Raw genomic sequence first — 26,807 nt, forward strand, 5'->3', positions numbered from 1 at the left:
GCCCGAGTGAGTGAGTGAGTGATTCTAAAATTGTCTGTGACGTTATCTGGTAGTATGGTAATGTGTCTGTAATTAACGTTGACGCATCTTTTTCAATGGTATTGCAGTATTATGTCTTAAATACCCACACAGTCAGTATATTCTGTTCAATGGAAATTATTTTGAATATTAAAGGCAATGCACATATTAAATATGGGATTAAATCACTTTTCAGACAGTAAAACAAATACTTTTTCTAAGGTCAATATAAGCAATCAAAAAACGTTAAGAACCTACTCCGGAAATTACAGAGTGTTTATGTCATCATGTGATAGAGGACAGGACCCGTAAAGATCCGTGATAGGACAAATCTTCAGCAACCCATGCTTGTCGTAAAAGGCGACTATGCTTTCCGTAAGAAGCGAGTAACGGGATCCGGTGGCCAGACTTGGTTGATACATGTCATCGTATCCTAATTGCGTGGATCGATACTCTTGATGTCAACCATTGGATAGTCTGACCCAGACTCTATTATTTACAGACAGCCGTCATATAGCTGGAATATTGATTATTTCGGCGTAAAAAAACCCCAAAAAAACAAACATTGTGGACAACTCACTTGAAGACGATCACTGTTTCTGTAAAGTGTTCGCCATGGCATTACCTCACAATGTCTCGGATGAAAATGTTCAATTTTCGTTCAATGACCACACACATATTCGTCCATGTCAGTATGAGCCCGTGGTCAGTCTAAAACGTCTGGACAGTAGCGTGGAAAGCGAGATAGACCTATCGAGTGAAGAGGATCAATCAAATGTCAGCACGGAAAGACCAGAAACACAAACTGGAAAGTTTCAAATTTTCTAAAAATCATTTAGATATTGGCTAGAAAACCCTGTCTGTGTGGTCAATAATCAGTGCGAAAAATATTTTGTCAATCCTCAATTTTCTAAATAAATTGAATGTGTATCTAATTATTATTTTTTTTCGTGACAGTTATTCTTGTTATAAAAAGCATGCCAGGTGTAGCTTGACGCTTACCATTGTCAAAATATTGTTCATTGTGTTGTCTTTACACCAAACAATTAGCATAGGGCTATGATCCCCCAAACACTTTTTGTTCAATAAATAAACCGTTTGAAAAACCATGGATCCGTCTCTGACTGATCTTAAATTGTCGATAATATACGTACATGTATATCCAATAAAACACATATGTCAAATAAAACTGACAAACACTTATTTGCACTTTGTCTATTACCTGAACTCTTTCAAGTCGCATTATGGCTGAAATATTGCCGACGTGACTTTAATTAAACTCACTCACTCACTCACTATTACCTGAAAAAGCATTCTAAAGGCAAAAACATATCCATGATATATTTTTTTAAAATCAATTTCTAACACATCTTCTAACGCCACACAATACCCCATTTCGCGTCTTTAATACACCAAGAATAATCGAAACATCACCTAATTGTCATGTAGATTAGACCCATGAAGATCCGGGGTAGAATATGTCTTCAGCAACCCATGCTTGATGTAAAAGGCGACTATGTTTGTCGTAAAAGGCGACTAACGGGATCGGGTGGTCAGGCTTGCTGACTTGGTTGATGCATGTCATCGATCCAAATTGCGTGGATCCATGTGCATGACGTCAATCACTGGATTGTCTGGTCCAGACTCGATTATTTACAGACCGCCGTCATATAGCTGGAATATTGCTGAGTGCGGCGTTAAAGAACAACAACAAAAAAAAAAAATCATATAGATTAATGCACTGTAAAAAGGAGAAATGGCTGGCGTCTCACATCTGTGACACCACAGCTACAGCTCGGCCCAAAGCCGGGATTTCAATATGCACACGCACTGGCAGTGGGACCAGGGCACTTGTTGTTTCTTTTTAGATAACAATGAAATAACATTTGGCTTTTTTCGTTTAAATATGCACATGATGTGACTATTTAACATGTTTTAAAATGTGTTGATTCAATAGATCTCCTTTAAAACAAATGTGAATTAATTCACCAATTCAATGAACTTACATTATCTCCAGCAATCATACAAGTGCCCTCTAATATATGTGTGTAAAACTCACGGTACTGTATTTTCAACATTAACACGTTCATGTCTAAAAGAATCAGTGAACAAAAAATATGTTTCTATGAATTTAATATATATAGTGCCCTATTTGCGATAACATTTATAATATAGTGTGACACACTTGTGGACAAATGTACCTGTGTTTTGGGTATAATTTTTTCTATTCAGAATAAAGTTGTTTTTCAGCAAAAATGATTATTTTAAATTGAAATGTCAATACTGATATGAGTTTTATTGTTTTTCAAATGATTGTGTAACGTATGTTACACGGCACAAAAGGGGTAAATCATTTGCAGTGCATCATGCTTAAACAAATGGCTCCTGTAAGACGCAGCCACTTCATATATATATATATATATATATATATATATATATATATATATATATATATATATATATGTATATATATATATATCTCAACCGGTGATGTTTTTCAATCAACCAGCGGAAGCAGAACTATAAAACCCATTTAGTTTTCTCTGTTTCGCCCATGTAATATGCACATGTAGTGGAGAATGAACCTTATATTAGATATCCGAGGAATACATTTTTTCTCATTCCAAAAATGTTCACATGCACATGTAAGTTTTAGGTGAAATGCACCTTCTTCACTGTTAAGATTAAAACTTGTATAAATGGTAATCATCTGGTGATATTTACTTAAAAAAAAAACCGACCAAAATCATATGAATATTCTGATCGGAACTGAGGATGTCAGAAACGGAGCTTGTGTACATTTTTGAATCAGATCGCTAGATGTGATCTTCAAGTACTGTTTCTAACACTGTCGTTTAACGCGCACGAGCTATTGCGAAATATGTCAATGAATGTTGAAACACCGCCCGTGGGGGTTATAAAGTCAAGTGTGTTGCGGTTCGAGTATGTCGCCTCCATTTGGATTGTTCAATTCTTCATGACAGAGAGGGGCGGTCGGGCCTTTTGGTTAAAGCGTTCCCTCGTCACGCCGATGACCCGGGTTCGATTCCCGACATGGGTACAATGTGTGAAGCCCATTTCTGGTGTCCCCCGCCGTGATATTGCTGGAATATTGCTAAAAGCGGCGTAAAACCATACTCACTCACTCACTCTCATTACAGAGAAACGAACGTGTAAAACCTAAACTCGTTAAACATTGACTATTCTACAAATGTAATGTTCACGTGAAATCTCACACATTTAAGATCTCAGTAAAACCAATTCAAACAGGTCGTGTGATACCGGTTCGGTTATATTTGCATATGCTGTTTCAGCGAGCGCGCATTCAGTCCTAATAGCGAAAAACTGACGTCACCGCAGCGCTCACCTGAAATAAAAGATTTCGAAAGCAGAGAAGGACAATAAATAACGCATGTGTCACGGATCTAGTATCGAGACAGGATACACACATATGTCGCCATGGACTGGAGTTACTGGATGTGTAGCATCACCTGTCTGATGGTACAAGTATATATCAGCCTCCACGCTACCGCAGGTAGGACCATCCTCTTGTTATATGGCTTACTGCGCCACCTTGTGTTTACAGCTGGTCACAGGTAAAGTACACAGCTATGCTTAATGTACACGGGTCGTCTATCATGCTTGGTGTGACCCAGAATGTTAAAGTCATGTCACGAAAAAGATAACACCAATATGCCCTGGTGTTTACGGCTGGTCACAGGTAAAATAGATATGCTGAATGTACAGCGGTCGTCACTCCTGCTTGGTGTGACCCAGAATGTTAATGGCATGGTACGAAAAAGTCAACATAAATATACCCTTGTGTTTACAGCAAAACACATGTACTGTTCACAGCTGTGCTAAATGTACTCCGGTCGTCATACATGCCTTGTTTGATCCAGAATGTTAATGTCATGTGATGAAAAAGACAACCCCATTATGTGGGATAAATGTTTGATATATGCAGACAAAACACACGTTGCTAGGAGAGTGTTAAAGATTTTCTCGGCGTTTCTTCTACCTGAGACCACTGGCTATTTTTAGTCTGAGGCAATTTTATAGGTCAGCCTTCGTCTCACTTTCAATGATATGATCAGACGGGTCTCGACGGGTAATTGTATCTCCGTGTCATGAATAATCTCGTTGGTGTATAATGTTGATCGGTGATACAAACAAGCAATCAATACAAATTGGGGTGAGGTGAGGTGAAGGTCGCTTCACGCACGCGGATGTGTATCAGTCTGTCTGCTTGTACCAGTCTGAATTAATGACGGTTTCATAGCGCTTAACCACTGAGATACAATACCACAGTTTAACGTGGATACAGTATACTGACTCCGAGCCGACGTGCCCTTGTCTTATCCCCTTAATGTCGTGCGCCTTTTGATGTGACGCGGGGGCATAGAACCACCGATCTCCCGCTCTCCAGGCAGACATTCTAGCCATTAGACCACCCCTCTGTGTAGAAGTCATGTGGGTAATGGTTTAGCCAACTCTGGCTGTGTCCAACTCCCGGGCCGCTAAAACGGTTCGCGATACGACATATTCGTAATGCCTTGCCTCAGTTTAGGAAGTGAGATTTTGTTCATACTGCCAGGCATTTCTGTATATATCTGACCTGATACACCTGACAGAGGGGAGAGGGAGAGAGTGTTACATAATCTGTTTATGTACAAAAATTGGACACAGCATTTAAATGTAACGTTCAGCCATAAGGCTTATGAGTCACAAGAAGACAATAAATACATATTTACATAAATAATAAAAAGGATACAGTTCGTATCCTGTACAAAACATTATTGTACATGGTAATATACAGAGTACGTTAAAATCATCTCCATGAATTAAATAATTGATTTCGTTTTTACATTTTATAAAGTGTGCTTGCTAATAAGACAAGTACTTTTTCTGACTTTATAATAAATTAAACGTTTGTGTAAATCAGTCAGATTTATAATGGTAGATTTAATAACATACAATATTTAAAAAGTATGTGTCTTAAATCTTGATAAAAAGTACACGATATTACAAAATGTAATTCATCTTCAATAATTCTGTCATTAAACTGTTTGCAACAGTGTGGACAAATTCTGTCTAGCTAGAAGATTGGTTGGTGGTTTGGTGAAACTCCCAGTTTGTAGATGAACAAGTCATCTAAACAAAGCTAAAGTCCCTGTATTTTACATTTATAAAATATACAATTAATTAATATTTTGCATCTTAAATGTCTGCAAGTTCTAAGGTTTTTTTCCATTTTCATGGTTTCGGTTATCCCACAATTCTCTGCTTTATCTTCATTTTCACCCTCAGTGAAAATGTCTCTAATATTTTCAATATTTTGTTAATTCTTGTTTGGGGTGAGGTTAAGATGTCACAAAGGTTAACAAGCAGACCGTTTTTACAATTAACACGTCCGATTTTAATTCTGGAAACCCAAAAGTCCAGAAACTCTACGGTCTTTTCCCAGTCTCGGTCAAAGGTATTTACAAAAATAAGCATGCTGATTTCATGGGAACATACTAAGGAAGGAAAAATGAAAAAAAAAAGTTTAAAAACTCAATATTTACACCATCTCGCCCATGGGCGAGAATATTTTCATTTACACAAAACTCATGTTTTTGTTTCGCAAATACTTAACTTGTATTCCATCAAGTATCATGACACAAAATCTAACTCATTTTAACTTAATTCAACGATTTTATAGCGATATTAAAATAGTTCGCCCATGGGCGAGAAAAAGGTTTGGCCAATGGGCGAGAATATTTTCCATTAAACAAAACTTATGTGTTTGTTTCGCAAATATATTTTAATGCATTCCTTTACGTATCATGACAAAATATTTAACTCATTTTAACTTAATTCAACGATTTTAAAGCGATATTGAAATATTTCACCCATGGGCGAGAAGAAGTCTTGGCCCATGGGCAGGCCCATTGGCGAGAAAATTTTCATTTACACAAAACTCATGTTTTTGTTTCGCAAATAGTTAACTTGTATTCCATCAAGTATCATGACACAAAATTTAACTCATTTCAACGATTTAATTCAACGATTTTATAGGGATATTGAAATATTTCGCCCATGGGTGAGCATATTTTCCTTTGCTCAACTGTTTTAGTTTCGCAAGTACATTAAGGGATTATAAGCATGACACATGATTCAACTCATTTTAACTTAATTCAACTAATTTTTGGCGTTATTAAAATATTTCGCCTATGTTTTCGTCAGTCCCTTTAAAGAATTAAGTAATTGTTTACAAAGTATATTGTATCATGTGAAACACACTTTGTATCATTACATTACTATTTTAAAAGGGCCTTTGGTTGGATGTTTCCCCTGCAGAAGTTTTACAAATTTCACCTTTTTTGCATATTGCAACGATCTTTAATGAACCCGGCCTTATCTCTCAAAACATTTTGACAGTTTATCATACAAATTCATGCGCGTGTACATCAATGTATTGGCATTATTTTTCAACAAATTAAAGTTTAGTTTGTTTCTTTTTCACTTCCCATTTTATGTCTCGTTAGTAGATCACATTGGGAAATTAAGTGACAATAGATATGCAATACACAGGTACACGTGTGCGTATTTTAATGGGGGAAAACCCGAGTCGTCTTTCATTGCATTACGTCTAGCTGAATATCTCACATTCTAACTAAATCTCGAAATAATTATTTCATTATATGCGGTGCGATGTTTAGAGGCGATGGAGTGAATATTATGACACTAAAGCAACTTTTAAATGCATTGTCACTTTTGGTATGAAAATGGTAACAGTTCAGAAAAAAACAGCCTTCTGATGATAATTCTCATATTCTCATTAGTACGTTGTATCTAATTACAGTGTCGGTATCATTCACAGGTGATTCTACAATACCTGCTCTCGGTCAATTACGATCTACCACACCACGCGCGAATAAACAGTTATGCAGGTGTTGCTTTGGGCAAATACCTAGCCTGTATATGTATATATTTTTTTGTCGATACATGTATTACATATTTTCGTTGATATGTGGATATATTAAGCACAAAGACAAAAAAAAGTTTATGAAAGATGAATTAGTGCCTTGATATATTCAACGAGATGTGTATCATCGTTTAATGGGTCATTCAATAAAAGTATGTTTGGAGGAAATATCAAAGGAGCCGCCCAATATACACAGTGTCGTCCGGTGAACTACCACCCCACCCTGTCCGTAAGAGTTATGTAATCGGTACACAAATATATTTGATGCGGTGTCAGTGTGGAAGGAGTTTGTGCTTTGTACTTAATATATCCAAATATCAACGAAAATATGTAATACATGTATCGACAAAAAAAATATACATATACAGGCTTGGTATTTGCCCACAGCAACACCTGCATAACTGTTTATTCGCGCGTGGTGTGGTAGATCGTAATTGACCGAGAGCAGGTAGAATCACCTGTGAATAATGCCGACACTGTAATTAGATATTTTCTCTTCCGAGCAGGAGCTTGCGACGACGTTCATACAATGTTTGGCCCTCACTCTTTGAAGGTTCATAATCCAATGAACTCACACAAAGTGAAAGTCAAATCTTATAATTCTTTCATCACAATTTCTTACCATAAAGGATGTAGGCCAAGATCTAAACACAATTTCATTTACATACGTGTGACTTCATGTTTACACTGACAGTCATACAACAACCAGCTATTTCGCGGAGTAAAATAGTTCCTCAAAAAGAGAGGTGACATGGGCGTACGGATGCACAACTTGCTCTTCAGAAACATCATACGCAGCACATGTGTTCAAATCATATCCTCATTAGATGAGAAAGGTCTGTAAAGAATTACGTCAGTAAGTCAGTCACAATGACAGCGCGTCATAATACATTTACATCAAGTACAAGACGTCAAAATGGCAGACACGATAAACGTGACGGGAGAGATTTCCGAAGTTGTTAATGAACGTGTGCCTGTTACATGTGTACGTCATCTTTGATCAACTGGCCGATCATTGAAAGGTGAATAAAGATGCGTCAAACAGACACTAAGGTAAATTCATAGATTGCTGGAGACGGTCAGTGTCAGCTTTGGCACGGATCGAGTCGACACTACGATAGTTTAGATGTGCATTTCATCGTTTGTTCATTTGCAGGATATTCGTGAACAATCATGCAGTCACGCTCTCTAACATTTCTCAATGTATACTGAAACGCTGAGACCAAGAATAAAGGTTCTAAATAATAAATGATCAGAAAGAACGCTTATGTGTGTTTTCGTGCTAGGGAATTCCCAGGGGTTTTCCCAGGAATATGGAAGTAGTCCGTCAGTGTTTACGTCATTTAAAGAACACGGTCTCATGAAAAACGTATGAACGTCAAATTGTGTCGTTCATACACTGATGAACGTCAATTTCACGGTCATGTGACCGACCTCTCGTCCAATGGAAAAGCCGTATATCGTGTAAACTTCAAATTAAAAAAATATAATATGATGAACCCTGAATAATATACTCTTTACTTTGGAGACCACCCCTCTTAATCCGGAGTATTGTTTGTTTGTTTCTTTTTTATTTAACGCCGCACTCAGTAATATTCCAGCTATATGACGGTGGTCTGTAAAAGATCGAGTCTGGATCAGACAATCCAGTGATTAACATCATGAGAATCGATCCACGCAATTTGGATACAATGACATGCATCAACAAAGTCAGCAAGCGTGACCACCCGTATCCCGCCTTTCACTATGAGCAAAATCGCCTGTTATGGCAAGCATGGGTTGCTGAAGACCTATTCTAACCCAGATCTTCACGGGTCTTAATCCGGATTAAGCAAGACACCTGCATTACTGATTTCGAGAAAAAATCGCACGACGTCCCAGTTGGGGATCAGTGAAAATCAGTTGGTTACCGTCCTGCGAATGAACCTTTTCTGAGATGTTAAAGTGAAGATGACAATTATTACACCACTACACTATTTGATTGTACTTAATCCATTTGAAAAATGTAACTATTTTAAACAAGCAGAGGTTTACAGAAACAGGACATAGGAGAAAAATATTTGAGAAAATCTGAAAACTTACAATAAAATGAAATATAATGATATCTGATGATACATACATGTATATTAGATTAAAAACAATCGAACAAACACAATATACGTAATTCACCTGAGTGTTATTTAAAAAAAACAACCTTTATACCATTTACCACACTATAGATTCGGGAAATCTGCTGCACAAGGAGACCACAAAAGGCGTTTAAACAAGAGTGACAGAATATTCAATTATAGATACACCGAAACCATGTGATTCATCGCACTTCCTCTGTACACTACTGCCTAGAAGTTCATTCCCCTTACACGCATGGGCAACGCGTTACGCAACCAGTGTGCATCGGGTTGGTCACGCGTGTGAGACCCGTGTGCAACGCGTTGCACACGGGTGTGCACCCCGTCCGCCACTCGTGTGCAACGCGTGACACACTCATTAGAGGGGGAACAAACTTTTGACCAAAGGAGGACCCGTCTTAAGCTGAACCCGGAGGTGGTAACAAGGAGAGAAAATATTGTTATCCTGACGAAAAATGATAATACACATGTATTTCCTAATGTCTCCTTTCTTTATGTGATTTTGTGGGAATAACATGAATACTGTTGCGATTAAATAGATCTGTTTTGTTTTATACGACCATTGCTTCTAAATCCGATGGTGTTAAGAGAATACATGGCCCTGGAACATGTTATTGCAATTGAAATGCTTTTATTGTGATTTGACATTAACCGTCTGTAGTACGACTTTCAGTGATAATATGTATGAGGTTTGGCGGCGCATTGTTTTTATTGGACCCTAATTACTTTATGATGACTTGGACTCTTTATCACAGCTCCATAGCCGTGAGGCTGGAAAAGAGCAGCATGTAATTAATGAGGGTGGGTTATATCATTGAGGATACACTTGAGGGAGAGAATACTAATTACCGTACTACAGGAAGAGACCTGTAGACGTAAGCGCGGGGTTGTGTTTTAGCTGGCCGTTTGATAATGGCCGCCAGGAGAAGTGAGCTTTGCCTGCATCATCTAAAATAAATAATAATATACAGCAGTGTTATTTTCACGGTCTGTTGAATAAACTCCCAGCGCAACGGTCAATGTATCTTCTACTTGATCCTTGATACATCATTTTGTCTTTCACAATATATAGTATTTCAACGTACAAAGGACACTGATCTAAATCAATTCCGCGGGAGTAGTTGTTACCTGTGCATTACTGTATTTTCCCAGTGAGTACCCGGATGATATAGCAGAAATCTAGACTTGTTCGCGACCTGTGCTCGCCATTCGTAAGCGCATTTTAATTGAAAGTAGAGGGACGTATGGTCACACTGATCAACAAAAATGAAATACAGTTTTTGAAATGTAGGTATATTTGTGGGGAGCATCGGTAATGGTGATGCAGTTTTGATAAGTTACTTGCTTGGTAATTGTGCGATCTTCGTGTACACTATTTTGACTTGCAACACAGAGTAAATATTTCACTGAACATTGCTTATTTTACCGTGTGTATATGTTTACATTCAAAATGTAAACAGATTTCACTAAGGAAATGTATTAAAACGCCTAAATATTCAGTTTATTTTACAAATTAACTGAAAAATATGTCCATCTTTATTAATATGATAACGAATTCCAAATATTTGTTTATGTTTAATACCATCACCAAGTACAGTTCTGTATTGTTTGGCTTCTTTTCTTAGCATAATTAATATATTGTGATGTGTTTAAGCTCTCTTGGTCGTCTTTATCATTTTTAGTCAGTCGGTTAAATAAATGAATGGATTATTCAGTCAATTTGTAAAATGACTGAAATATTTAGATATTTAATAAATTGCCTGAGTGAATCATATTTTACACATTGACTGTAACATATACACGCTTACAAAAGAAAATACGTGTGAAAACACCGTCTATCGCGCATCGAAAAACTTCCCAACCAAACGGAAAGGAACAAGAATGATTCTGTTCAAAGCTGCAGCGAATGAATGAAAACGAAATGCAAATATCATTATAACAACCTACCAAAGTTATAATGTATCCGGGAATATCAACATACAGGAACAATATCCATTGCGTCTGCAGCTGTACAAAAATACTTATTCGATGTAAAATGTCTATGTGAGAATCAAATACTTTAATAATAATTATTTGGAAACAATATTTGGAATATATATGAAATATATTAAAATACGTTATTTAAATGTATCGAATAGTATAACCCGTGTTTGTTTCTTAACTGATCACTTATTTTGTTTCAATTGTTTCACATAGGTGCCAAGTTAGCTGAGAAAGCCCACGTGACAACTATTCTTATAATGTCCACGGTTCTTAAAAACATACATTGAGTTAGATAACAATGAACAACCAGTCAGTGTATTATCGGTTACCCTTTGAACAAAGTACATTCGATGGTCCTTCAGCATCAACATTGTCGAGGTGTAATTTCATTTGTTTCTTATAATAAAGCTTGAAATTCTTTATGATCCTGGCATCTAGTGTTAATTGTTAAAGTTAATCTCTGCAGCCGGTGCGTGTCAAAACACGGGGTTGTGTACTCGCGGGCAGATGACCACGGAGTACGCTGACCACTGTGTCGGATTAACGAGACTGATTAATGAGTGATTTCAGTAATTCGTTGCAAATTAGGTGTGTCGGAGTCGGAGTGCGAGAATGTCGGATTAACGGGACTAAATAGCGCTGAATCAATCGGTTCCCATCATTTGTGTCGGATAAAGCCGAGTGTCGGATTAACGAGTGTCGGATTAACGAGACTTGACTGTATGTTGTTTTTACATCTGTACTTCACGCCATGATATGAGTATTCCCTAGGTTTAGTAACCCTACCTTCACATGTAACCACTTACTTTTGACATATCCACTGTGCAAGATAACAGTAATTAATCAATCAACGTATTTCCTGTTGATCCTTTGATGTCTGGGAATGATCAGTTGATTTACAAAAAAAGTAAAGCAACTGATCATACATCACTTGCTGGGCTGCGACGTGGATAACTCACATTCCACCTCACTTCAAACCTGGATTTAGATTAAATAATTACCCCAGGTACAAGAAAGACCAAATTTGAACCTTTATCGGGTAATCTGAGTGGTGCTACAACTAAGTATACATGTTATAAATTCATTAACTGAGCAGCAAGTGAATTACGACAAATACAGAAGTGTAGGGTTATACCAGAAAATGTGGATGACAACAAGGGAGTAGTAATTGTATCATCCACGCAATCTGAAATCCGCAAATGCTTTCACTCAGGAATTTTTTTTATTATCAAACTGTAACAATCAGGGGTATTTCCAAATGACGACATCCGATGAGCTTTCGCCGTTATTTGTCTGTTTGTTTAGGCTGAAGAAATTAATTACCATGCGCCCTTTGTTGAAATCTTCATAGATCACGGGTAACAAATCAGTTTTCAAAAATGCGTAAGTTTATTTAGCTGTCCTTGCAGACTGGTAGCCCAGTCTCTTGTCACGCTCGGTTGCGTTAACGAGCAAATTGACTCACGGCAGCTAGTAAGCCCAAGCGGAAATCCAAAGGTCGTGTTACCTGAAGAATCAACCTTCATTTGCGAAATATCTACTGCTCTCAAAATCAATATTTCTCCCAATACTAAAAGTCAGAACTTTCTAACCAAGGAGTACCAGTTAAAACTGGTCGATGGCTGAACATTCCCAGGGAAGACAACCAGTGTCCACTCTGTGATTCTATCGCCGTGGGAGATGAATTGCATTATATTCCGATGTGAAGCTTTTCACCAACGGCGATATGAACTCTTAAATAAGCAATATCTTAAGTTTCCAAACATTTAAGAAAATTATTACCACTAACAGTGTAAGAAATCTTAAAGGCCTATCTAAATTCCTTAACAATGTGTACAATACAATTGGTAAATTGTATTAGTATCCACGTATCCTATTTTTATTAAATTGTTCATAATAAAAATTGTAGATAATTGTATGTCATGTTATTCTAAGAATAAATGAGTTTGAGTCCGACACCCGAGAAGAAGCCAGAGATTAGTGCCCCTTTTTGAATAGTTTACAATCATGTGTTTTACGGTTAGCTGTGTTGGCTTAAACGTATTTTTATTTCAAAAGAAATCTGGATCGGTAAACAAGCAAAACATGCTTATGTAATACCTCTCCAGGTAACAACTTAACAACAGCTGGATATATATAAGAGAGTGATGAACATAAACATACAAAATGCACAAATGAAAGCAAGCAAGTGGTGTCTTTGAAATAAGGTAATGCAGTTTTCCTTTACTACATGCATAGAATTAAGCTACTCAAACCTTTTGCTTTTGACAATGATGTCATGAACTGATTTAAGAAGAGTCATGTTTGTAGAACTGCTTAACTACTGCCATGTAATATAATTTTTAGACCATACCCATGTGTGTAGAAATACACAGTGTTTCTGATATTATCGTATTTTTTAACAGTTATAGAAAAAGTGAATTGCATCTTCAACGTGATATCCACAAGTGCAGTCTGGTATGTCTGATATGTCTGATACATGTCGTCTAAACTTATCAGCGTTTAAGTCACTGCAGCCGAGCCTAAGGCGACAGTGGACAATTTGGCATGATCTATGAAAATATTTGAAGTCAAAATTATTAATAATTGCATCAGAACGATTAATTAAGGATTTGATTTCTTTTAATGAGCGAGCATTAGTTACTTCATCGGATAGAGGGTTCCGCAGGTTGATCATATCCAGAAGAAATGATAATAAGCATAGGACTGTGTTCTACATTTGATTGTTTGTATGTTGAATCTTTTTCTAAGGTTATATTTGCTGTTATCAGAGAATTGAATATACACTTTTCAAATAATTTGGCTAAGCAACTTGTGAGTGCTACAAGTCTATAATTTGAGCATTCATGTTCATCGCTGACACTGACACCGCATCAGCCCGGCAGTGGACTTGACACAATTATTTGCGCACCGATTATATAACTCCTACAGACAGGGTGGGGTGGTTGTTTAAAGCGAAACGGACGACCCCGTCTGTTATCTAATAAATGCTGTGCGGCGCCTTTGATCTTGCCTCCAACCATACACCTTATAGTAGTAAACGACGATCAGGATGGCCTGGAAATAAACACAATTCTGTCTGCCCAATGCATCCACAATTTACTAGAATGCTTCATATCTACAAATATATATAGAAAATAGATATTTGCCCACAGCAAATATTCATTTGCTTAATTGCATCAGTGTGGTTTATCAGAACATGTACAATGCTTTCTTACGCTTTCAGACTGGTGGGGGGGGGGGGGGGGGGGGGGGGGGGGGTTGCACTTCTTTATTTAATCATTACCCTTTTTTACCCTAATAGTACAAGTGCTTCCCCGTGTGCGAGATAGGCTTAAGTCGGAAAGCGCACGTTATATCTCCGAGGTACCTATCTACCAGAACTCTATTTGCTGTTCTGGCCATACATAAATATATGTAAGTTACGTACATGGGGAGGCTAGATTATTTACAGCTTACAGCAATATAGTGCAAATATTATGTTCAATAAAAGAAAACGTTGATAGATCTATAACACACTTTTTGTACTGTTAAACCAACTGTGGACTTTTAAGACATTTTCGCTTATTGTAATAACATCTAGCTAACCAGTCATGTCTATCTCTGAAATCCACAAGCATAGTTGCTGTCAAACCTAAAAAACATATTCAGGGAGGTCAGTTTTAATTTGCCAAGCACCTTAAGGTGAGTTTATTTTTAAACTGTCAAAAGCGATTGTCCCTTCAATACTAGTATATGTCTAGAAGCTGTCTCTCGGACTGTTATGAGTTATGATGTATTTTATGATATAACTGGGGAATGTTCAAATTAGTTACTGTCGTTTAATCCAACGTTCTAACTGTCAACTGTCTCAACAGGATCATAGGTTTGGTTATATATCTCCTCCCTGTCTCTATGTCTTAAGTTGTTAATCGGTAACTGCGGTCCAAATGTATCAACTTATTCATCTATTGTTGCAAACTTGACTGATTTAAACATATCTTATTGATCATGAACTACTCAGTCAGTCAAGCACCTGTATCAGAAATGTAAAACCAGCCATGTTTCATGTAGTCCCAATATCACTGAAAAATGCCGATGTAACGTGACAAATAGATTTACTCATAGGCAATATATTTTTCGTGAGAGTGAAGCACAATTTTATTAAAGTTTTATTAACAATTTCATAAACTATAATAATATTAATATTAAAATTCATCATCACTTGCCAAGTTTATGAAAATGTCCCCATTTGGGAGATGTCACATATAAACAAGGATTCGAACTTTGATCGTCTTTGACACTGAGGTTTATCCCCACTTTGCCAGCAAACTGCAGAAGATTAACAGTGAGTGAGTGAGCATCGTTTCTATGTTTATACAAGAAAAGATGTCATGCCAAAAACGCTCACAGTAGTTAGTAAGTAAACTCACGACCTGTCATGACCTGGTTGAGTGACTTCCTCAAATGAACGTGAAAGGATTACCCACAGAGAAAGAAAGGATTAAAGTCACCCATAAATCTTATCCTAACGTAGTACTCCAACTTCTAAATGCCTCTCAATGAAGGATTAAAATCCTAAAGATATCCTATCTACGTGGTATAGGTACTCACAACCTCTAATAATAAACTGTTACGTTTGGTATCCCCAGCAATACTCACTATGGTAATTGGGCAAATGTAAAAATCACAAACCCTAACGAGATTCTGTCTACATGGTCACACCCGGTGATTGTGAAGATCTCAAATTTTATCAACTGTCAGACAGCATGGCTGTTCATATTCATTTACAACATCCTCTTATAATTAGTATAAAAGTGTCCCACACAAAACCTTCTTTTATTTATTTTTCAAAATACAACACAGAAAGTTGGGTGTGGGGAAATGGGACATATTCCTACGTGAAATAATGAGACATTAGTAGTGGTGACGGCTATGTCATAATTGAACTGTCTAAAGCATAAATTTGGCGAACGAAAAACGTTATATTTGCAATCAAATGGAATGACTCGTGTGGGCAAATGAATATGTTCGCAATCCACAAACAATTATTTTATTAATGGCGAACATTTACCAACCCGCGACAATCGTGTCAACACGGGGGTTTCTTAGCAATAAACTCGCATCTAAATTCACTACTGTTCTACTGTCGGCTAGCCACAATGGCTAGACTGGACCCTAGTGGAATGGTTCATGCCATAAAAGTCTAGCAACCGAACACTAATTAAGATGGGCCGACCTTGTATTTACGGTCTGGTGAACACAGCTCAATGGCCGCTCATTAACTCAAATTTCACATCTCACTGTTTTGTTCTATTTCACTATTCATTTGATAAATTTGTCAACTTCAACTGGAACCCGGTCCCGTGTTACACGCGTGGCACACGCGTGTGCAACGGGTTGCACACGCGATTCACACCCGTTGGACACGGGTGTGCAACGGGTGTGAATCGCGTGTGCAACCCGTTGAGCACCCGTGTCACATGCGTGTTACACGCGTTCTCAACGCGTGTTAGGGGAATGAACTTTTAGGCAGTAGTGTACCTGTGACAAAAAACATATTTATACAATTCAACTGTGTCGATACATTATATAAAACAAATTCGTGTTTGTTTAAAATCTGAGATCTGTAATGAGCCACACCTGATCAAATATAGAGATATGAGCGAGTATCTTCATATACTCATCTTATACTCAAACTGCAGTGCACTATATAAGCTTTGCCATCTGCAAAATGTTGAAAATTGATCACGTCTTGTTAGGAAGTGAAATCCCAGGGTGTGACGTGGCAGTTCTTCAAGCTCACTCTGCCAACAACTCATTTCGCCTACACTCACTCTGCCTGCACCTCAATTCGCCTCCACTCTCTGCCTACAACAAATTTCGCCTACACTCTCTGCCTACAACTCATTTTGCCTACACTCACTCTGCCTACAACTAATTTCACCTACACTCCCTTTGCCTACAACTCATTTCGCCTCCACTCACTCTGCCTGCACCTCAATTCGCCTCCACTCTCTGCCTACAACTCAATTCGCCTACAACTCAATTAGCATTCACTCTTCTTGCACCTCAATTCGCCTACACTCTCTGCCTACAACTCAATTCGCCTACACTCTCTGCCTACAACTCAATTCGCCTACACTCACTCTGCCTGAACCTCAATTGGCCTCCACTCTCTGCCTACAACTCAATTCGCCTACAACTCAATTAGCATTCACTCTGCCTACAGCTCAATTCGCCTACACTCTCTGCCTACAACTCATTTTGCCTACACTCACTCTGCCTACAACTAATTTCACCTACACTCACTTTGCCTACAACTCATTTCGCCTACACTCACTCTGCGTGCGCCTCAATTCGCCTCCACTCTCTGCCAACAACTCATTTCGCCTACACTCACTCTGCCTGCACCTCAATTAGCCTCCACTCTCTGCCTACAACTCATTCCAGAAACATTCACTCTGCCTACAACTCATTTCGCCTACACTCTCTGCCTACAACTCATTTTGCCTACACTCACTCTGCCTACAACTAATTTCACCTACACTCACTTTGCCGACAACCCACTTCGCCTACACTCACTCTTCCTGAACCTCAATTCGCCTCCACTCTCTGCCTACAACTCAATTCGCCTACAACTCAATTAGCATTCACTCTGCCTACAGCTCAATTCGCCTACACTCACTCTGCCTACAACTAATTTCACCTACACTCACTCTGTCAACAACTGATTTCGCCTACATTCACTCTGCCTACAGCTCATTTCGCAAACACTCACTCTGCCTACAGCTAATTTCACCTACACTCACGATGCCAACAACTCATTTCGCCTACACTCACGATGCCAACAACTCATTTCGCCTACACTCACTCTGACTTTGATGGTGGCTTATCAAGAAACAAACAGGAAATGGGTATTCGATGGTGATGTATTTTGATACGGGTATCATGGTTTGCAGTATTTAGGCGACTGTTTTCAGCGATTTGATAACATTTGTAATTGATATTTTCAGTGTATTCATTCTTTCGCCAGAGAGTTTAATTTCCCATTATGGATAAATTATTCTATGCAATTGTTGTATTTGTTATATATCACGGATTCAAATATGAGTCTAGCAAATACTCATTTTGTCAGGATGGTAATGTTCATTGCTATATGACACTCATTTTCACTAATGATGTGCAATTGAGGTGTGTTGAGGTGAAATTGGGTTTAACGCCTCGTTCACTTACTCAGCAACATCCTGGCAAGCGTTTGTGTGGATTTGGCTGTTTGGACTATTACGGACTTACACCGCCTTTATAATGCTTGCTCACTTAGATACCACACCGCAGTTTAACATGGATACCCCACTCAGACACAGCATACTGACCCCGATCAGACCAATTCTTCTGTTATTCCCCAATACCGAACGCCAGGGTAATATCTTTCAACGCCATTTTATGCGACGCGGTCAGGGAATCAAACAACCGTCCTTCCACTCCCCAGGCAGACGCTGTATCCACTAGACCAGCCCAACACTCTACAGCGTGGAACATGATTCAAGACAACAAACACATATAATAAAGTTTGTTTGTTTGTTGTTTTACGCCGCAGTCAGCAATATTCCAGCTATATGACGGTGGTCTGTAAATAATCGAATCTGGACCAGACAATCCGGTGATTGATATCATGAGCATCGATCAACGCTATTGGGATCGACATATGATAAAGCAATTTTGTAGTATTTTACAGTTTATTTAACACGTTTTCTTACGAATATTTAAATAATGCCTTTGTTGGTCTAGTGTATTAAGTGCGACAGGTAACGTAGGTATCGATTTGCTTATTTAACATTTCGCCATGATATGCTACTATTGATGTCAGTGTCATCTGTATCTAGACAATTTATTAGAAACATTTAATTGTGTACAAAAGATGTTATCTCTTTCCAACGTTCACGTAGACATCAAATGCACCTCATTTGTGAGAATGGGTGATTGTAAGACATTTTAAACTGACATAAAAATTAATCACTATGTCTACCTTGCTACATATCTTATATTTCACATTACAGCTACACAGTGTAATCAGAATCTAACCGCAGTGGTTGACAAGCAGCTTCTAACCTCACCAGGCTATCCTATCAAATATGACAAGTAAGTACATACGTAGGACTAAGATCTGTGGCGAGACTCTAATCCGTGGCGGATTCTCGTGGCAGAATTTCATTGTTATGTGATATCATGTTTGCAATGATGTCTTATCCGTGAATTAACAATAAGTTTCAGTGTTATGTGACGTCATGCTTAAGATGACGTCATGTAAGTATGACGTCCATTACCGATAGACACAGCGATCAGTCGATAAACCCGGGCACCTAGAAAATAAAGGTTTTCTTTTGGCGGATTTATGTCGGCAGAGGAAGAAACCAGTATCGAAACACTCTTATGCCGAATCATTTTAAAATTATTTATTTACAAATCCAAGGACTTCTTCGTGTAAAGGCTCTGAATCTGAAGATGGGAAGTGTGAAGATATTCAGGAAGTTGATCAATTCCGGTAAATGAGAGGATGGTGCGGAAGGTCTTTGAAAATTATTTTTACGATGAAACGGCGAACATGTTTAGAGAAGTGCCGATGTGCAAGTCCAGCACCGACGATGCTGTTCCAAAGGGAAAAATGATAAAACTATTCCAGAGAAATCACAATATTGATCATCGAAAGTCTGCCTCTATACATGACTATCTACGACGTTACCGCTATCGAAAGTGCTATTATTGTATGACAATTTGATAGTGTGTGATAATCTGCCATAGATCTGAGTATGCGACAATATCTACCCCACGAGTGGAATCTGCCATTGATCCGAGAATCCGCCATGAATCAGAGTCCTACATATATAGATTAATTTCAGTTGAATCTATATACATGCAGTTGAATCAATACAAATGTACATTTATTTTGTTCAAGATTATATAACCATGCATGCATGGAGAGAAACGAGTATTTGATGCTTTTGATAGATGTTGCTGGAGAATATTCTGATAACACTGACAATTTGATCATGTTTGTCCCAGTAAATTTCGAGTTCCAAAATATTGCCTGAAGCAGCATATCTTTTTCGTTTGTTATTTTATATTGATTAAAACTTAAACACCCATAAGGCTTTGGCCTTTTCATGTTTTTGAATGCACTTACGTTGTCGCCATATATACATCACGTGTATGAAGCGATGGTGACATTTCTGCAATGAATGCAATGGGAAACCACAACATGTCGTCAAGTGAAATAATGCCAAGTGTTATGTGAGTGAGTGATTGAGTGAATGAGTTTGGATTAACGCCATGTTCAACAGTATTTCTGTGGAAAGTTATGCTCATGTAAGGGATGCACATCTTCCACGTTTCCTTCGGTGAAACCCACAGTAATGGTGCTCAAAACAGATACAATAGGGCGTGTCATCTTTGTGGAAAGCTATGCTCATGTAAATGATGCAGATCTTACAAGTTTCCTTCGGTGAAACCCACAGCAATGGTGCTCAAAACAGATACAATAGGGCGTGTCATCTTTGTGGAAAGCTATGCTCATGTAAGGGATGCAGATCTTCCCACTTTCCTTCGGTGAATCCCACAGTAATGGTGCTCAAAACAGATACAACAGGGCGTGTCATCTTTGTGGAAAGCTATGCTCATGTAAGTGATGCAGATCTTCCAAGTTTCCTTCGGTGAAACCCACAGTAATGGTGCTCAAAACAGATACAATAGGGCGTGTCATCTTTGTGGAAAGCTATGCTCTTGTAAGTGATGCAGATCTTCCAAGTTTCCTTCGGTGAAACCCACAGTAATGGTGCTCAAAACAGATACAATAGGGCGTGTCATCTTTGTGGAAAGCTATGCTCATGTAAGGGATGCAGATCTTCCAAGTTTCCTTCGGTGAAACCCACAGTAATGGTGCTCAAAACAGATACAATAGGGCGTGTCATCTTTGTGGAAAACTATGCTCATGTAAGTGATGCAGATCTTCCACGTTTCCTTCGGTGAAACCCACGGTAATGATGCTCAAAACAGATACAATAGGGCGTGTCATCTTTGTGGAAAGCTATGCTCATATAAGTGATGCAGATCTTCCAAGTTTCCTTCGGTGAAACCCACGGTAATGGTGCTCAAAACATATACAATAGAGCGTGTCATTTTTGTGGAAAACTATGCTCATGCTAGTGATGCAGATCTTCCACGTTTCCTTCGGTGAAACCCACGGTAATGGTGCTCAAAACAGATACAATAGGGCGTGTCATCTTTGTGGAAAGCTATGCTCATGTAAGGGATGCAGAACTTCCAAGTTTCCTTCGGTGAAACCCACAGTAATGGTGCTCAAAACAGATACAATAGGGCGTGTCATCTTTGTGGAAAACTATGCTCATGTAAGTGATGCAGATCTTCCACGTTTCCTTCGGTGAAACCCACGATAATGATGCTCAAAACAGATACAATAGGGCGTGTCATCTTTGTGGGAAGCTATGCTCATATAAGTGATGCAGATCTTCCAAGTTTCCTTCGGTGAAACCCACAGTAATGGTGCTCAAAACAGATACAACAGGGCGTGTCATCTTTGTGGAAAGTTATGCTCATGTAAGTGATGCAGATCTTCCAAGTTTCCTTCGGTGAAACCCACAGTAATGGTGCTCAAAACAGATACAATAGGGCGTGTCATCTTGGTGGAAAGCTATGCTCTTGTAAGTGATGCAGATTTTCCAAGTTTCCTTCGGTGAAACCCACAGTAATGGTGCTCAAAACAGATACAATAGGGCGTGTCATCTTTGTGGAAAGCTATGCTCTTGTAAGTGATGCAGATCTTCCAAGTTTCCTTCGGTGAAACCCACAGTAATGGTGCTCAAAACAGATACAATAGGGCGTGTCATCTTTGTGGAAAACCATGCTCATGTAAGTGATGCAGATCTTCCACGTTTCCTTCGGTGAAACCCACAGTAATGATGCTCAAAACAGATACAATAGGGCGTGTCATCTTTGTGGAAAGCTATGCTCATATAAGTGATGCAGATCTTCCAAGTTTCCTTCGGTGAAACCCACAGTAATGGTGCTCAAAACATATACAATAGAGCGTGTCATTTTTGTGGAAAACTATGCTCATGTTAGTGATGCAGATCTTCCAAGTTTCCTTCGGTGAAACCCACGGTAATGGTGCTCAAAACAGATACAATAGGGCGTGTCATCTTTGTGGAAAGCTATGCTCATGTAAGGGATGCAGAACTTCCAAGTTTCCTTCGGTGAAACCCACAGTAATGGTGCTCAAAACAGATACAATAGGGCGTGTCATCTTTGTGGAAAACTATGCTCATGTAAGTGATGCAGATCTTCCAAGTTTCCTTCGGTGAAACCCACAGTAATGGTGCTCAAAACATATACAATAGAGCGTGTCATTTTTGTGGAAAACTATGCTCATGTAAGTGATGCAGATCTTCCAAGTTTCCTTCGGTGAAACCCACAGTAATGGTGCTCAAAACAGATACAATAGGGCGTGTCATCTTTGTGGAAAGCTATGCTCATGTAAGTGATGCAGATCTTCCAAGTTTCCTTCGGTGAAACCCACGGAAATGGTGCTCAAAAGGAAACAGAATCAGAGCGAAAGAGCAATTGGAACCCCATGAACAAAGGTTTGTGACACGCCCTGAGAGACGCAGCTGGACACAGCGATTTATATGTCGGTTGCACATTCAATCTGAGGAACGTGTGAGTTATTTTGTTTTAGATCACTGACCTGCTGGTGGCGTCTCAGTTCATCCAACTCTACCCAGAATGTCATCCTGGAAACATTGGACTTGATGATACAACCGTCCAGCGGCTGTGTTGACGATTCCCTTATCATCTATGACGGTAATGCCATCGTTTACTAGTATATAGAACTACAGTAGCTTTCCACAGAGGACAATGTTACATTAAATACAATCTCAACAAATATGGTTATGCATATGTACATTGAACTACCATTAATAAATCCAGGTCAATCTAAATTAACGTCTGTGTAAGTCATGAATGAACTGCAACAGAAATCTGGCATCAGACAGACGCACATGTAAAACATACATGGTGTCTTTGTATCGTTTACCCAAGTCATTAAAATGTCATTAATGCATTTACATTTTCAGTTTTAAGCTATGACAATAATGCTTTTAATATTTTCTGTTACACTTTTTTACATTTTCCTCGTGAACACCTGGTCTCATCACTGATTTTCAGTGATGCATTCATATTATCAAGGCCGGTTATTCTCCTGCATTGTCATTTATATTTCCAGGTGACTCCAACTCTGCCACCAAGCTACACACGTTATGTGGAGACAGTCGTGTGTTTGTGACCTCATCTGAACGGAACATGTACCTTGAATTTCGTTCCAACAGTATTCTGGAGACAAGAGGCTTCCAGTTCCGATACTACCAGGGAGACAGTATGTAGCACCTTAGTTGTTGAGAAAATACGAACTACACAGCTGTTAAAAATATGCTGCTCTAATGTTCTGAAATTCATGCATTGTCCTCATTACACAATGTTTAGATAAACAGTCGAAACTAGCTGTCTCGAACTCGTATGTGTCGAATTCCCGTTTGTGTCGAACAGCAAACTCAAAGCAAAGAACAAAGTTTAGTCTCACTATATATATTCATAGTTTAACCCGTAGGTGTCAAATTGGATGTATCGAATTTTCGGGTGAGTCGATTATATCTCTGTCCTCAGGAGTATCCTACTCCAATGTGGAAAAGATCACGTTTGGCTTATTTCTAATGCTTGTACTAATGGAACAGTCGCCTCAGGCTCCTGAATACACTGTGCAGTGTTGTGTCCCTTCTTGTCGGACCAGGATTCCATGGTATTGGGTTCTAATCCCAGATTGCATTACTCGAGGATTTCGTCAGCGACCTTCGTCACTTTGTCTTTACCATTCGCGACCAACTGGTGTTATTCCGGGAATCCTCATGTGTGTTTACCTCTTACTTAAGACTGATACCTCGGGACAATCCCCGTGAGAAATCGTGTTGAAAGCGGAAATCAAAACTCAATTGCTCACATTCACCCTTACACCTTAAATCAAATATAAATTAAATAGAATTAAAATATAAAATTAAATAAATATCATTAAAATAAAGTACATGTATATTTGTTCATGTACTTGCGTTTTATTATTAACTAAACTGTGTCTTTACTTCTTCAATATGTAAAACATATTTGCGTCATGATTAAATGATCCTATCACTTTTCAGAAGCATCACCATGCACGTTTACGTACACCGCAACACGTGATAAGCAGTTTCTTAACACACCTGGCTACCCCGATTCCTATTTCAAGTAGGTATTATTACTGTTTTGTTTTGAGTCGAAGTAAACATATGATTCATATTTTATAGTTGACATTCAACACATCACAATAACCACAGCACATTTGTTTGTTTGTATGTTGTTTAACGCCGCTCTCATCAATGTTCAAGCTATGCCCCGTAGGTCTGTGAATAATCGAGTATGACCAGACTATCCGGTGATTGGCATCACGAGCATCGATCCACGCAATTGGGATCGATGACATGCATCAACCAAGTCATTGAGTCTGACCACCCGATCCCTTTAGGCAAGCATGGGTTGCTGGAGACCCATTCTACCCCGGATCTTCACGGATTTCCAATCTACGCAATTGGGATACGATGACATGTATCAATCAAGTCACCGAGCATGACCATCCGACCAATATTCATACCCGGAATCTCCAAATTAAACAAGAAAAAAACATGCTCCATAATCATGATATTTACACTGCTTACAAAAGTATAAGTGTATTCATATAATCAGTAATGTTTTAACATTTCTTTACTCTTACAACGTAACTACCATTTCTATGGAAAGAATCTTGACTGTGTAAGTAAAAGATATATTTTATGAACGTAATGGGTTTTTTTTTATCAATTAAAACCATTGTTTGTCGATGTGGACAAAATGGTATAATTATCACAGGGTAAACCTCTGAATGTAATGTGTTTGTTTCAGTGATTTATCATGTGAATACACAATTCAAGCCTGGGATGCGAGTCACAGACTGCAGGTGGACTTTACAGACACGGACATTCAGTCATCTCAAACATGTCGCTATGATAAAGTAACCGTAGCAGATATAGGTAAATATATATAGAATCTCACCCGAGTGTCTTTTGGTGAGGGTGAGATTTTATTTATAATCCAAAATCATTGTTCCAACTTTTTCAGTTTGTAGACAGTAATAAGCAGTGTCTTTAGTGTAAAAAGTACTGCTAACAGCTTCAGTAGCAGAGCCATTAGTGATGTCGTTTGATTGTGACGTCATGGTAACAATGACGTCACAATGGTCTGCAAAGCATTGTGATGCAAATTCATTGCCACGATATCTACTGTGAAGATATCGCTTGATCTCACCCAAGCGATATCTTCTGTGGGAGTTTTGGATGATAAATGAAAACGTCGTACAATGGAGTTATCATGGTGTTGAATGTGTAACAGGTTTGATACGGATCACAATAAAGAATCTACCTTCATGAAAGCGAACAATAATAACTTGTGTTGATAATATAAAAACTGATATTCTCTTCACTACTGTCAGTTGCTTGTATTCCTTAGCTTACTGCATGTACATGTGCGTACAGTCACACACATTTTAGTGTCCTCCCGCTTCTCTCTTTGTATTAGGATAATCCCCCTTTTCAGCTTCAGGAGGCGCAGTTCAAACACTTTCTACGATCTGTGGCAAGCGGACTTTCAGCTATCAAAGTGGAGGCAGTAGCATGAAGATCACATTCTCCTCGGATGCGTCGAAAGTCAATAAAGGATTTTCCGCTCAATACAAGAGTGTACCGAGTAAGCTGTCTTGGTATTTATATCCTGAAGAATAATGTTTAATTATGGATTTTTGCGTAATTTTACATCAGTAGTAGCTGTGCCATCACTAATGCATTACAATGTATACCGTGGTACCTTGTTTTACTCTCGACAATGGACCATTTTGCTTGTAATCCCTGTATGATATACCAAAAAAAACCAACACCATTCCACTACAATGTTTCGTAAATCCAGAAATCAGCGGGACGATTGACGTGGAACTATACGTGCAAATTAACCAGTTTTCCACGTTTGGTGCATGTGCTAAATTTTGGTGCCGCATGCAATTTTCTTACACACACATCGGGAGATCCATGGATATATTCACCTCATTAATAGTTGTTCCTGAAAGGTGTCCCCATTACCATATATATATCGGATCGTGACACCAAATTCACAGGACTGGTTTATCACATCAGTAACACTTTAATCATATGCAACAATTAATAACACTACATTTGTTTACAGGGGAAGACTGTTTACTAAGCCTACTGGCGACGGATATGGATTCCTATATTCTGTCACCAGGGTACCCGACTCAATACTATAGGTAAACACGAGTAATTTGGAATCCTTGTCATTTGAGTGTTTCGTTCTGGTAATATGGATGACTTGCTGGAATGATAACATGGATACACTGTAGATTGACGAATGGAAAACATTGTAGTTAGTAAGATAAAAGAATATATTAAAGGATCAATTGAGAAACGATTGATCCACCCATCCATCTATCCATCCATCCTTCTATCTAAAATGTATTGATTATATGGAATATAGAATGAACCAATGCTATGGAATAAAATTTTGATTGATGTTTTGTATTAATGAAGTGG

At 38.4% G+C, this 26,807-nt stretch overlaps 1 protein-coding gene across 1 annotated transcript in view; it reads left to right on the forward strand.

Moving 5' to 3' along the window:
• The first annotated feature begins 3,360 nt into the window (after positions 1–3,360).
• The window catches only part of LOC139473063 (cubilin-like), a 36,874-nt gene continuing 13,427 nt past the window's right edge, over positions 3,361–26,807 (forward strand). Inside the window, exons 1-8 of the mRNA XM_071255577.1 lie at positions 3,361–3,553; positions 19,140–19,221; positions 22,832–22,956; positions 23,378–23,527; positions 24,339–24,423; positions 25,114–25,241; positions 25,804–25,953; positions 26,443–26,524. Of these exons, the coding sequence (XP_071111678.1) occupies positions 3,478–3,553; positions 19,140–19,221; positions 22,832–22,956; positions 23,378–23,527; positions 24,339–24,423; positions 25,114–25,241; positions 25,804–25,953; positions 26,443–26,524 (878 nt within the window). The 5' untranslated portion in view covers positions 3,361–3,477. The remainder of the gene's footprint in view (positions 3,554–19,139; positions 19,222–22,831; positions 22,957–23,377; positions 23,528–24,338; positions 24,424–25,113; positions 25,242–25,803; positions 25,954–26,442; positions 26,525–26,807) is intronic.

Source organism: Haliotis cracherodii, unplaced genomic scaffold (genome assembly GCF_022045235.1).
Source record: "Haliotis cracherodii isolate W230 unplaced genomic scaffold, xgHalCrac1.p SCAF_1, whole genome shotgun sequence".
NCBI lineage: Eukaryota > Metazoa > Mollusca > Gastropoda > Lepetellida > Haliotidae > Haliotis > Haliotis cracherodii.